This window comes from Sylvia atricapilla, chromosome 26 (genome assembly GCF_009819655.1).
Source record: "Sylvia atricapilla isolate bSylAtr1 chromosome 26, bSylAtr1.pri, whole genome shotgun sequence".
NCBI classification, from domain to species: Eukaryota; Metazoa; Chordata; class Aves; order Passeriformes; family Sylviidae; genus Sylvia; species Sylvia atricapilla.
In genome coordinates, this window is record NC_089165.1 from 2699396 (window position 1) to 2711491 (window position 12096).

At 48.7% G+C, this 12096-nt stretch overlaps 1 protein-coding gene across 1 annotated transcript; it reads left to right on the forward strand.

The window, feature by feature from the left end:
• Nucleotides 1–1683: 1683 nt before the first annotated feature.
• Nucleotides 1684–6381, forward strand: SLC35E1 (solute carrier family 35 member E1). The gene is made up of 6 exons (XM_066336431.1): nucleotides 1684–2083; nucleotides 2730–2800; nucleotides 3135–3272; nucleotides 3876–4001; nucleotides 4470–4715; nucleotides 5339–6381. Exons 1-6 carry the CDS (start codon nucleotides 1684–1686, stop codon nucleotides 5573–5575), a joined length of 1218 nt encoding a protein of 405 aa, XP_066192528.1. The 3' UTR covers nucleotides 5576–6381.
• The last annotated feature ends 5715 nt before the right edge of the window (nucleotides 6382–12096 follow it).

Sequence of the window (12096 nt, forward strand, 5' to 3'; positions counted from 1 at the left end):
GCTTCCATTTCTGAAATCTGAGGTCTGAGAGTGAAACCAGAAGTGGTTACCAAAAAATGTGTCCAAGTATATTTTCAGTTTACTTCCATTTTGTCCTTCTGCAGTCGCAGAAGTTGAGCAGTGTGGTTTAGAGCTGGGGAAAGCTCCTGTCTTGCAGTTCAGATTTGATGGCGGAGGGCTAAGCTGCTGGTCATTTTGGAAATGCTTAAGTTTTGTTTATGTAAAAAAGTACTGTGCATTTTATCTCCCCCTGCCCTTCCTCCCTCCTTCCCTGAATGGTCCCATTTAGGAACAGGGTCCGTGCTCTTTGGAGGCCTTTGAATATTTCCAAATTTCAGGAAATGATGAAATATTACTTGATAAATTCCATCTTTTTCTCCACTGCTTCCATTTCTGATGCAATTGATGGCCCTTGACTGCACTGGGCGAGGTGATGCTCGAAGCTCATCCCAGCTTTCAGATCACACCCAGACTGCCTGTGCTGATGCTCCTCTGTTTGAGGAAGCATCGGGAATCAGACCCAGCCCTTTCCCTGGTGGTACAAAAACGGATTGAGGAATTCCCTCCCAATGCAAGCTTTAAATCTTGTTCCTTGCTGAGTTTGTTGCTGCTGTAAGGGGTCAACTCACTTGTGTGTCCTCCAGGGTGAGATGAGGCTTGACAATCTTTATTTCAGCATGCCAGTATAACCAGTTCTGTGAGCTCCAACAAATGTGAATAAGTTTACAAGGTGATATTTTTTTGTCAATTTTGTAAACAAGTTCAAATGAAGTTTACTATGTGCGTACCTGCTGTGTACTCTCATTTGTGCATGACTCAGTTTCTCTGCTACTGCTTTCTCCTACCTCTCTCGCAAAATTTCTCCTTCTAATCCTAAAACCTGAAGTTAAAACACTGCCATGTCTTCCTTGTCACCGGATGACATGAAATGGCTCATCAGCAAATCTTTGGGGAGTCGCCATTACCTAAAGTGCGTGTTTTTATGGGCAAAATTAACGCTGTAGAACTGTCTCTTGACAGGGTGCATGGATGAAGCGGGCTCTACAACCCCTCCTGCCTGCCAGGTACTCACCCATCCTTTACCCCGGCCGGCGCTACGCCTTCCTCGCCTTAGTTTTAAAGGTCGGCAGCGCTCGTCTCGGTGCCTCCGAGCCCGTGACCTTCGCTCCGGCCCTGCCCTGCCTCCGCTGGCCACGGGCCGCTGCTGCCGAGCCCTGGAGGCGGCTCTGCCTTCCCCGGACGGCGGCCCGAGTCCCGGGGACACGGCGGGACCGGCCCCGAGGGGTGCGGGGACACGGGCTGGAGCTGTGCGGGGCCGTGCGGGACCAGCCCGGAGCCGTGCCGGGGCTGTACCGGGGTTGTACCGGGGCCGTGCCGGAGCCGTGCGGGACCAGCCCGGGGCCGTGCGGGACCGTGCCGGGGACAGCCCGGGGCCGTCCCGGGGCCGTCCCGGGGACAGCCCGGGGCCGTACCGGGGCTGTACCGGGGCCGTCCCGGGGCCGTACCGGGGACAGCCCGGGGCCGTGCCGGGGTTGTACCGGGGCCGTACCGGGGCCGTCCCGGGGTTGTACCGGGGCCGTGCCGGGCGGAGGAAGTGACGCTCCGAGCCCTCCGCGGCTCCCCGCCCGCCCCGCCCCAGGAAGCGACGCGCTGGCGGCCGCGGTGACGTTCGGCAGCGGAGCGATGGCGGCGCCGCTGGCGGCTCCGGGCGGGGCCGGGGCCGGGGCCGGGGCCGGGGCCGGGGCGGCGCGGGGCGGCCGCGGGCCGGCGCTGCGGGAAGGGGCGCGGGTGTCGGCGCTGTGCCTCGCCTGGTACGGGCTGAGCGCCGGCGGCAACGTGGTCAACAAGCTGCTGCTGGGCGGCTTCCCGCGGCCCGTCACCGTCTCGCTGTTCCACATCCTGGGGCTGTGCGGGCTCCTGCCGCCGCTGCTCCGCGCCTGGCGCGTCCCGCCCGCCGGCCCCGCGCAGCTGCCGCCCCGCGCCTACCCCCGCTACATCCTCCCGCTCGCCTTCGGCAAGTACTTCGCCTCCGTGTCCGCGCACGTCTCGCTCTGGCGGGTCCCCGTGTCCTACGCGCACACAGGTGAGCGCTGCGGGTGCCCGGGGGGATGCTGCAGCGCCGGCTGTGCTCGTAAGGAGGTGCCCTGGGGGAGTGTCCTGGGGTCAGCTTGGGTTCGTGCCCGGTGGGGTGATCTGAAGGCCGGTTTGTGCTCGTACGGGAACCTGGTGCAGTGTCCCTATACCCACCGTGTGTGTCCCTTGTGTGCCCAGTGCAGTGTCCCTATACCCACTGTGTGTGTCCCTTGTGTGCCCAGTGCACTGTCCCAGTACCCACTGTGTGTGTCCCTTGTGTGCTCAGTGCGCTGTCCCAGGACCCACCGTGTGCTCATACAGGTGTCCAGTGAGGTATCCCAGTACCCACTGTGTCCCTTGTGTGCCCAGTGCAGTGTCCCTATACCCACCGTGTGTGTCCCTTGTGTGCCCAGTGCAGTGTCCCAGGACCCACCCAGAGCAGTGTCCCCATCCCCAGTCTGTGCTGGCACCAGCTCCAGGAGCAGTGCCCCGGTGGGTGCCCAGAGCACCAAGGTCCAGTCTCTACAAGTGCCCAGGACTGTGAGAGGGAGGGAAGAAGGACCCGTCCTGGGCTGAGCTCCATCCCTCTGCTCGTGGTGGGTGATGGAGTTGTCCCAAGCCTCAGGTCCCCACCGAGGTTTTCTTCCCATCCCCAGTGAAAGCCACGATGCCGATCTGGGTGGTTCTGCTGTCACGGATCATCATGAAGGAAAAGCAGACGACGAAGGTGCGGACAGGTTTGCTGAGGTTTCTTTCCTTGGCGGTGCTTGGGGGGTGCTTTGCTGGCTGGGGGCAGCAGAGTTCAGGCTTTGGGTGGATTTCCTGACTGGAATTAGGTGATGCAGATTTTAAAAATCTCTTTTCCTTTTATTTGGAGTGTAAAACACACCTAAACAATGACCAGGGTGATGCTGTGTGATGCAGTGGAGTTGTCCATGTCTACTGTAGTTAAATTTCCTTGAACTACAATATTAAAATGGTTGATCCCTAAATCAGCAGGATGTGTAAACTCAGTTGGAAACTCTTAGCAGATGCAATTTACCCCTGTGTCCCTGCTCCAGGTGTACCTGTCCCTGATCCCCATCATCACTGGTGTCCTGCTGGCCACGGTCACAGAGCTCTCCTTTGACATGTGGGGACTCATCAGTGCACTTGCTGCTACTCTCTGCTTTTCACTCCAGAACATCTTCTCGAAGAAGGTACCAGCTCAGTTCCCAGTGCTGCTGCTGTCACCCTTCAGCAGGACAGGCTGTAACTTCCAGTCCAGAAATGTATTTTTTTTATTGGTTTTGCAGTCAGACGAGCCCAGAGGGATGGTTGTTATTTTGTGTGTGTGTTCACTGCAGCTCTTCCTACCTGTTGAAGATGTTACACTGAGTTTGTCCTGAGCCCTTTCTTTAGCCTCAATATGGATTTTTTTTTTCTGATGGCAGTTCAATAGTGCTTAAATTCAACAGTTCATTGAAAGCTTTTAATGTATCTTGCTCTATCAAATCGTTCCTCTGTGCTAAAGAAGTCACTGTCAATGCCAGGCACTCCTTGAAACCACAGAAACAAAATTAAAGCATGTGGTTTAGCTTTATTTAGTTACAAAATGGTTTCTGTTTTGTAAAGCTGTTAATATTAATTTTAGCACTAATATCTTGTTGATACTAAGAGCCACCACTCAAAAAAACATTGTTTTTCAAAGAAACATCAGTTTTTCTTACTGTAAGAATAAGAAAACTCTTATTTTCCTAGCTTGCCTGTCCCCTAGAGCAGTTTCTGTTCCCTGACTGCTGTTCAATCGTGGCTCTTGTCAGGTCTTGAGAGATTCCCGAATCCATCATCTGCGGTTGCTGAACATCCTCGGCTGCCACGCTGTGTTCTTCATGATCCCAACGTGGGTCCTGGTGGATCTTTCTTCCTTCTTGGTAGAGAATGACTTGGTAAGTGCTGTGTTTGGAGAACTGTTTGCTATTAGGAAAGAAAAGAGCAAAACAAATAAATGACAAACAAACTCCAGCACCCAAGGAGAAAAGTGCCCTGAGGTGTTTCAGTGTAGTTCTTGTCAGTGTGGAAGGAAGTGTTGGGAAACACCTGCAAATTGTTTCACATGAGTTAACAGCGTGTTTATTGTGAGAATTCCTGTCAGGGTTAGGAGAGGCAGTTTATGGGACAGCAGAAATTTCAGGAGCTGGAGACAGGAACAAACGCTCCCAGAACGTGTGGGGAATGTCCTCCTCTGGTTTCTCTGAGCTGGGAGTTGCATAAAGCAAAGTGCTTGGAGGCCTCTTTGGAGCTCAGTGCAGACATTCCTCCCTCCAATGGCAGGCAAAAAGTGCCTCAGGCTATGTTTGTGTTGTTACCTGAAACCCGAGATAATTTTTTTCTCCTGCTGTTTGCTTTGCCAACAGAGCACGATGTCTCATTGGTCCTGGACCTTGATGCTGCTTATAATCAGTGGATTCTGTAATTTTGCCCAGAACGTCATTGCCTTCAGTATCCTTAACCTGATCAGCCCCCTGAGTTACTCAGTGGCCAACGCCACCAAGAGAATCATGGTGATCACCGTGTCCCTGATCATGCTGCGCAACCCCGTCACCAGCACCAACGTCCTGGGCATGATGACAGCCATCCTCGGGGTCTTCTTGTACAACAAGGTGAGGCACTGCTGTGTTTATTCATCCAGGAGGCACAGCTGAAGCAGTCCAGTAGCTCTGAATTCTTTTTTGTACGAGTTAAGAGCTACTTGAGGGAAAACAGACACTGCAGAGGAGGGATGAGCGTGGCCCAGGTGAAGGAACTTGGGTCACATCAGCTGCTGGGCCTCTCACAAAATGAAATTTGGATCTTCAGCTTTTCTCGAAAAGGGGAAGATAGGGAACTAACTCAAAACCTCTTGAGCAAAAGATCAGCTTGTTGGTTTGGTACGTGAGAGGAGTGAGATTTTATTAGAAGCCACTGACATTTTAAGACTCTAACAAAAAAAGTGATGTGGCTGTAGAACTGTCTGCTTTTTTCTGGGTATGTGAATATGTCTAGGTGGTATCTCAGGTGATGTCTAAGAAAATTTACCTTCACTGAAGTGTTGTCAGGCTTTGGCAGGGGCTGCCAGGGAAGTTTGGTGTCTCCATCCCTGGAGGTGTCCAGGGAAGGTCTGGAGGTGACACTCAGTGCTCTGGGCTGGGGACAAGCTGTGGATGGGTCACAGGTTGGGCTCAATGATCTCAGACTTCCCCAACCTAAACAATTCTGTGAAAAACTTCCTTCCTTCCTTCCCCAGACAAAATATGATGCAAACCAAGAGGCAAAGAAGCAGCAGCTGCTCCCAGTCACCACTGGAGACCTGGTGAACTTGGAACGGCACCGGAACGCTCCGGAGAAGTCCCAGAATGGACTCACAGCCTTTGCCCAGCACGGAGACTTTCAGTACGGCCGCAGCAATGTCCTCACAGACCACTTCCAGTACAGCAGGCAGAACTATCCCACATCCTACAACCTCAATCGGTTTGATATTTAGCATCCTGGCAGACAGGTACAGACTGTGATATCAAAGTGTCCCCAGCATTATCAGAAAACTTTCAGTACATCCATGAATGTCACAAAGCCATTGAAGTGTGCAGGTTTGGCAGCAGGGCAGGTGCTTGTGGAAGGGGAGTGGTGCAGGACCTGCAGCTGCTGCTGGGCAGAGCTTTAAACCTGGAACAGCCAGACCTGAAACTGGAACCAAACGCAGAGAGCAGATTCTGGGGAGGGGCAGGTGTCACTGCTGAGTGGAACATCTGTCACTGCTCCTTTCAGAGTCTGCCAGCTCGTTGTTCTCTTGGCAGCTGAATTCTGGCCAGTATCTTGTTTCCATGCTGGTAATGTCACCTTTAACTTGTTCTCTAATAACGGTTCAATGATACTTTTAATGAAGCTTTCAGAAAGAAGTGAAAGCAAAGGGTACTTGTGCTTATCAGCATTTGTCTGAGGAGGATTGGCTGAGGTGGATCAGTGCAGGCAGGTAAACTCGAGTTCATCTCCAGCATCTGTGGAACTTCTTGTGGATATTCACAACTCTTGTGCCTCTGCCTTCAGTCCTGGATGACAAACCAGAAGTGTTTCTGGAGGAGCAGGCAGTGTGGAAGGATCAATCTCTCCCAGAACTGCTTCAGGCACAGAAAAACACAGTTCTCCAAATCATTGGTCATGGCAGAGAACAACCAAGCCCAACTTAAAACCATCATTGTTTTTTGAATCATGTAGTCCTGTAACTCCAGACATTGCTGTCCCTTGGCCATGCAGGAAACTCCTTCACAAATAAAAATGTTTGGAATAATACAATTTTATTTTTTTACTTCCTTCCCACCTGTTCTTTCAAAACTGTTTTGTTGCTTTAGAAATTGAAAGGTGAAAGGTGCTTTGTTCTCAGTTTTATGCATAAGTTATGCTCTCTTATATGATTCATATATTTTGAATGCAATGATTTGAACAATCGTCATTATTGATTGCTTCTTAAATCTTTTTAGCCCCTAATTGTTTGGGTTTTTAAAATTTCTTAATTATTGCTGTTGGAGTAGCTGTGTGGATCTAGCCTGACATCCACTTCCTGCTGGAAAAAGTTAAATTTTGTATCCTGTGCTGTTCCTGCAACTCCCCTGGCTCGAATAGGAAATGAAAGAAAAATTGCTTGAATCAGCAGTAAATAGATAATTTATGGTTAAGAGCTGATTCAGTATAAATTCTAGACAAGGTGATTGTGTGTGTCAGGTACTGCATTTGTGCGTGGAAGGGATGAAACTTGGCTTTCATTCCTTTGAATGAAATTCCTTGGAATGAAGTGAAACCCAGCTTGGAACTTGAGTTTCACTGAATCAGATTTTTCTGTCGTTGCTTTAGCAAAAGATTTTAGGGGCTTCTTTCCTTCCCAGACTGTTGTACAGTGAGACTTTGATAGCATAAGTTTTATGCTTTTAACCAGAGAGGTACCAGACACCAGTGACAACATTCAGGGAGTGGCACAGAACACTCCTCTTATTTATTGCTTTACAAATGACCATTTCCATGATGTGAGATGATGATTTGGCTCCTTTCTGGATAATAAAGAATTTATTTTTAAGTGCAAAATCAAAGCTGATCTTATTCTTTTGGCTGCTGGGGTGGTAGTTACATGAATAGCCTTCCACCAGAGAGTCCAAAAGTGGAAATGGTCCTTCTGAAACTTCAGAAATGGGTTAAAAATGCTGCTGCTGTGTGTGAGCAGAACTTCTTGCTTTGACTGGAGTTCAGTCTGTTCATGCTAGGAGAACTTGGGCTTTTGGTAGAAAAACTAAATAAATCTGTCCCTAAACCCAGATGAACAAGGTCATGAGGAAATCTTTCCTTCAGATGAAATTTCTTTTGCCTGTTCCAGTATTAATGTATGTATAATTATTTCTTTTTAACATGGGGAAAGTGCCAAATGTGTGTTTCTAGGGCTCACTTCCCAGCATTTCAATGCTTTTACCTACAAGTAACAAGGATTTGGTGGACTCTGGATTTGGATGGTGCTGACTGAGAGACTAATTTGAAGATGAGAGATTCAGGCTGAGATCTTTGAGAGGGGCAGAAGTTCTCCAGCTGCTTTCAAAGGGAGCTGGCTGTGACAAATTCCTGCAAATGAATTGAATTGTGGTCTTTGTGCCTCAGTTTTCCTTTTGGAAAGTGGAGATAATTCTCTACATCACAGGGTGTAAAATAGTAAAAAGTGGCAGTGGAAGCCCCAGAGATGTTCAGGCATGCTCTGGGCTAATCTGTCCATCCTCTGCTGTGTCTGCTGCTGTGGGGAGTAAATAAAAACCAGATCAGAGGCTTTATTAAATATGTTCAGATCAGTTTCCTTTTAAAGAACATAACCAAACCCTTTCTGGCATGTGTTTTCAGGGTAAGTTTGCCCTGCACACTTACCATGGCAGGTTTTAAGCTCAGCTTTTTCTGTAGTCTTGGCAGCAGATGAGGGTTTCCTGTTCAGAACTGTCCCAAATTCCAGTCTGGGCCCGTGGCTTCACTCTTGTCTCTGAAACAAAACTCCTGTGCTTGCAGGGACTGGCCCAAGGTGAGGATATCCCATGAGGATAATGGGTTCATTTAGGGCCCAGGGAGTGAATCCCTTCCCTGGAGAGTTCCTGCAGCTCCAGCCCAGGTGTGTGGCAGTGGGGATGGTCGGGTGTGGCACAAGGTGCAATTAGAATTAGAGTTGGTTGCACAGGGTGGTTTTGCTGGATCCCAAATCCCAGTCCTTAAGCAATATTGCCCACATTCAGGGAAAGGAACTTCCTGACACTGCTGTAATAAACATTTTAATCTTGGACCTGTGCAAGATTTTTGTTTGGCCAAGTGAGATGTTTGTTTTAAGCTGGTTTGTAAATGAGTGGTGTGTTTGACTCTGTCTGTAGAAAGTACAGAAACACTGGAATAAAGAGGGCAAAATCTGCACAACTGTGTACAATGACCCTGTTATTAAATCAAAGCCAAGGGGCTTGGTTTGGGTTTATTCCTTGCAGGAAGCTTTGCGAGTGTCATAATGGCCACTGGTGAGGAGTTGGGTGGATGTTTTGCTGTGGGTGATGCCTCACACACAAATGCTGCAACCAGGGTTAGAACACAGGCACTGGAGTCCCTTGAGATATTTTGATTCCCACTGTGTATTTTTTTTACACATAAATACATCACAACATTGAAAAAGTTCTTCCCCAAGCAGTCCTTGTGGAAATAGTAGCAGTAGTTGTGGAAATAAGAAACCCAGTCTCTCCCCACTCCACGTGGGTGTTCTGTTGTAGTTCCAAAGAGTATTTGGTGCTCTGTCAAGAGAGCTTAAAAATATTCCCCCTGCAGGTTCAATTTTAGTGGTGGTAAGAGTATCTTTATCATCTGGTAAAATGCTTGTGGTTTTTAAATAACTGAATGCTAAATAAATTTGAGGCAAGACTTAGGCTTTGTAAGTGCACAGTGATTTGTAAAAATAGTTTTGGTATTTTGGGGTCAACTCATGATTCCCAAAGCTCAGTTTTCCTTTCTAATCTGTGTTTAAACCCATATTTTTCTGATGCAGCATTTCGCAGCAGAAGGAACTTCTGCCATGTAGCTCTTTGTGAAACAGGTGCAATATAAATAAAGGAAAAATTTTGTTTTTCCAAGGCTTAAATTTCTGGGTCGTGCTGTGAGCTGTTAAAAATAATTCTGAAATCTCTTTGTGGTGATGTTCCAGGGCAGTGAAACAATTTTGTTAACCCTGTGACAAGTGATACACTCACAGTATGTAGATATCCAAGGGGCAACCAGCTTTGTTGCTTTTTTTTTTTTTAATGTTAGACCTCTATAAATGGATGGGAATGAATATGGGTGAGTTTCCCAAAAAACCCAAACCAACCCCACACTCCTTCCTGTGTGGAATCCTGCTCTTCAGCAAAAGAATTTTTTTGTGTTGTTTCCTGTTCTCCAACTCTTTTGTTCTGTCAAGTTCTGGATGTCTCTTGGGTCCCTGTGGATCCTGCTGGGATCCCTTAGGGAATAACCACACTGGTGATTTTCTGCTCCTGGGACGACTCCTTCCTGCCTTTACACCACGACTGGTTTTTGGTGGACCCCTCTGGAGTTTTGGGGGCATTTTGTGGATAAACCATTGCTGAGGAATGTGGCAGCAGAAGGGTGACCACGTGGACTCCAACAGCAAGGCAGGAATGGTGGTGTTGGAATGGAAGGAGGCAGCAGAACTTCTGTATCGGCCAGAATTTGAAGTTCATCTGCTCTTCTGGGATCTGTCAATCTCCAGGACAGCAGAGTGGCTCAGAATCATGGCCAGAGTCTGTGTGATGATTATTTTTTCCATGAGTTATTTGGGTATGTGAGAATATCCATCTTTCTGAGGTTTTGTATCTGTAGATGACACAATGGGTTCTTCACACAATGTCTGGATGACAATAAACAGTTCTGTCTTTTTGTGAGGACGTCTCAGTGTCCTCTGTGATGGGAAACCCTCTGAGGTGAAGGTAATAGCTGAAAATAATGACTGGCCCTCAGTCCTTGCAGATCTTGTGTGGGAGATCTACTCTACACAAAACCAGTCTTATTGTTCTGTGTCCTTATTCTTGGATCCTTTTAGCTTTAGGCCTACAGCTACACTATGAAAGTTTTCTGGTTTTTTCTAATTCCCACACAGGGATGTGTGAAATTTGAGGAGGCAGGATCCTGATGTGGGTCCAGAGGGGGATTGCATCCCCTAAAGTGTGAATGCTGGAGGATTTCTCTCAGACAAAAGCTGCCAGGACTGATGGGTGGCTCTGGCTGGCCTTGGACTCCTGGGGGCTACCTCTCAATTGTCCCCAAGACACATGGGTGTGTGATGGCACGTGGGCACAGCTGCTAGTTTGAGTTTGGGATGATGGCCACTGCATCCCTTCATCTTGAGTGTGTCTGTCCACCATCCTGGGTGTGGTGCCAGTGACTTTGGGTCTGCCCTGCTATGTATGAGGTGGCCAACTTGGACTTCCAGCCTGCAACGCCTTCTTGAGTGTGACCAAAATTGACATCTGGCCAAGCCCACCACCTTGGGTGTGGCACCCTCTGAGGGCCATCCAGAGCCACCATGCTCATGGTGGCATCTTCCCCCAGCAGCCCACAACTCCACACATCACAGACCCCACAGCTCTTGTGCAATCTTCAGCCCTCACTACCCCACTCCACCTGCACTCAGGTCCCCAGAGCCACCACAACCATTTGCTGTCACCCCTGTGCACCTCTGTCCCTTGGGGCTCCTGCTTTGAGATCTTCACCTGTGCAACTGCAACCATTGCAGCTTGGGTCAGGAGCTCTGCTTGTTCCTTGTCTCTAGCTCCATTTTTATTTGCCAGGGGACAGCAACAAGTCCCCAGTGCCACTGTGCCAGGGACACTATTGAATCCCCAATGTCACTGTACAGGGACAGCAGTGAGTCCCCAGAATCACTGTGCTGGGGACAGCAGTGAGCCCCTGATGCCAGTGTGCTGCAGACAGCAGAAACTCTCCAATGTCACCATGCCAGGGGACAGCAGTGAGCCCCCAATGTCACTCTGCTGGGGACAGCAGCAAGTCCCCAATGTCACCATGCCAGGGTACACCACGGTCTCCCCGCTGTCACCGTTCCTGTGTTTCTGCCCTGCAGTCCCACCTTTTCCCAGAGGCGGCGCTAGGAGCCCTCAGGCCCGTGCAGTTGCTCACCCTCGGCACCAGCAGCGATTTACATCGATCCAAAATCTCATTTTTTAAAGAGACAGGAAAAAATAAATACAGAAATCTCTATTTCCGTCTTATAGAACCTATTTTCTTACATTTTCAAGGCCTTTAGGTTTAATTTTTTATATGTATATACAAAAGTTATATTTGTATGTTTAAGATATATATATATATATATATATATCTGTATTCAGAATTCCTTCCCTTCTAAAATTCTGGGTGTAGTAATATAGTGGATGAAGAGGGTTATTTGGAAGTAACCCTCAGTTATTATATAAATATTATTTTTCAGTATGTGTAAGAGTAAGTTTTTTTAAAGAGAGGAATTAAAACATAGGGGAAGAAAGATGGATGGAAGAAAGAAAGATGGGCCATAGGGAAGAGGAGGAATTCAAATTTGTGACTGAGAGGCTCCAGCACTGTGACATCACCCCAAACCTGTGAGCACGACCCCAGGGGACATCTGTTTGTCTCTCCTGCATCCTCCTTCCCCTGAGCATCCCCTCTGTGCCCCAGGGGGGTGTGGGGCACTCTCTGCCCCACCTGTGGTCCCCAGGGGCTGCTGAGGGGGAAGATGATGTGACTTCTGACCCTGGGAGTATTTTAATGTTTGGCTTTCATGCTGAAGATGCAAAGCAATGAGGAGAGCAGAAAATCAGCATCAGAGGGAGGTGTAAGCACTGACCCCTAGACTGTACTAGATTCTACTTTTCAGGCCTCCTTCCTTCTTCTTCCTCCTCTCTCTCCTTCCCCCTTTCTCCCAGATTTCCCTCTTCCTCCTTTTCCTTCCTCCTCCTTTCTATTCCCATA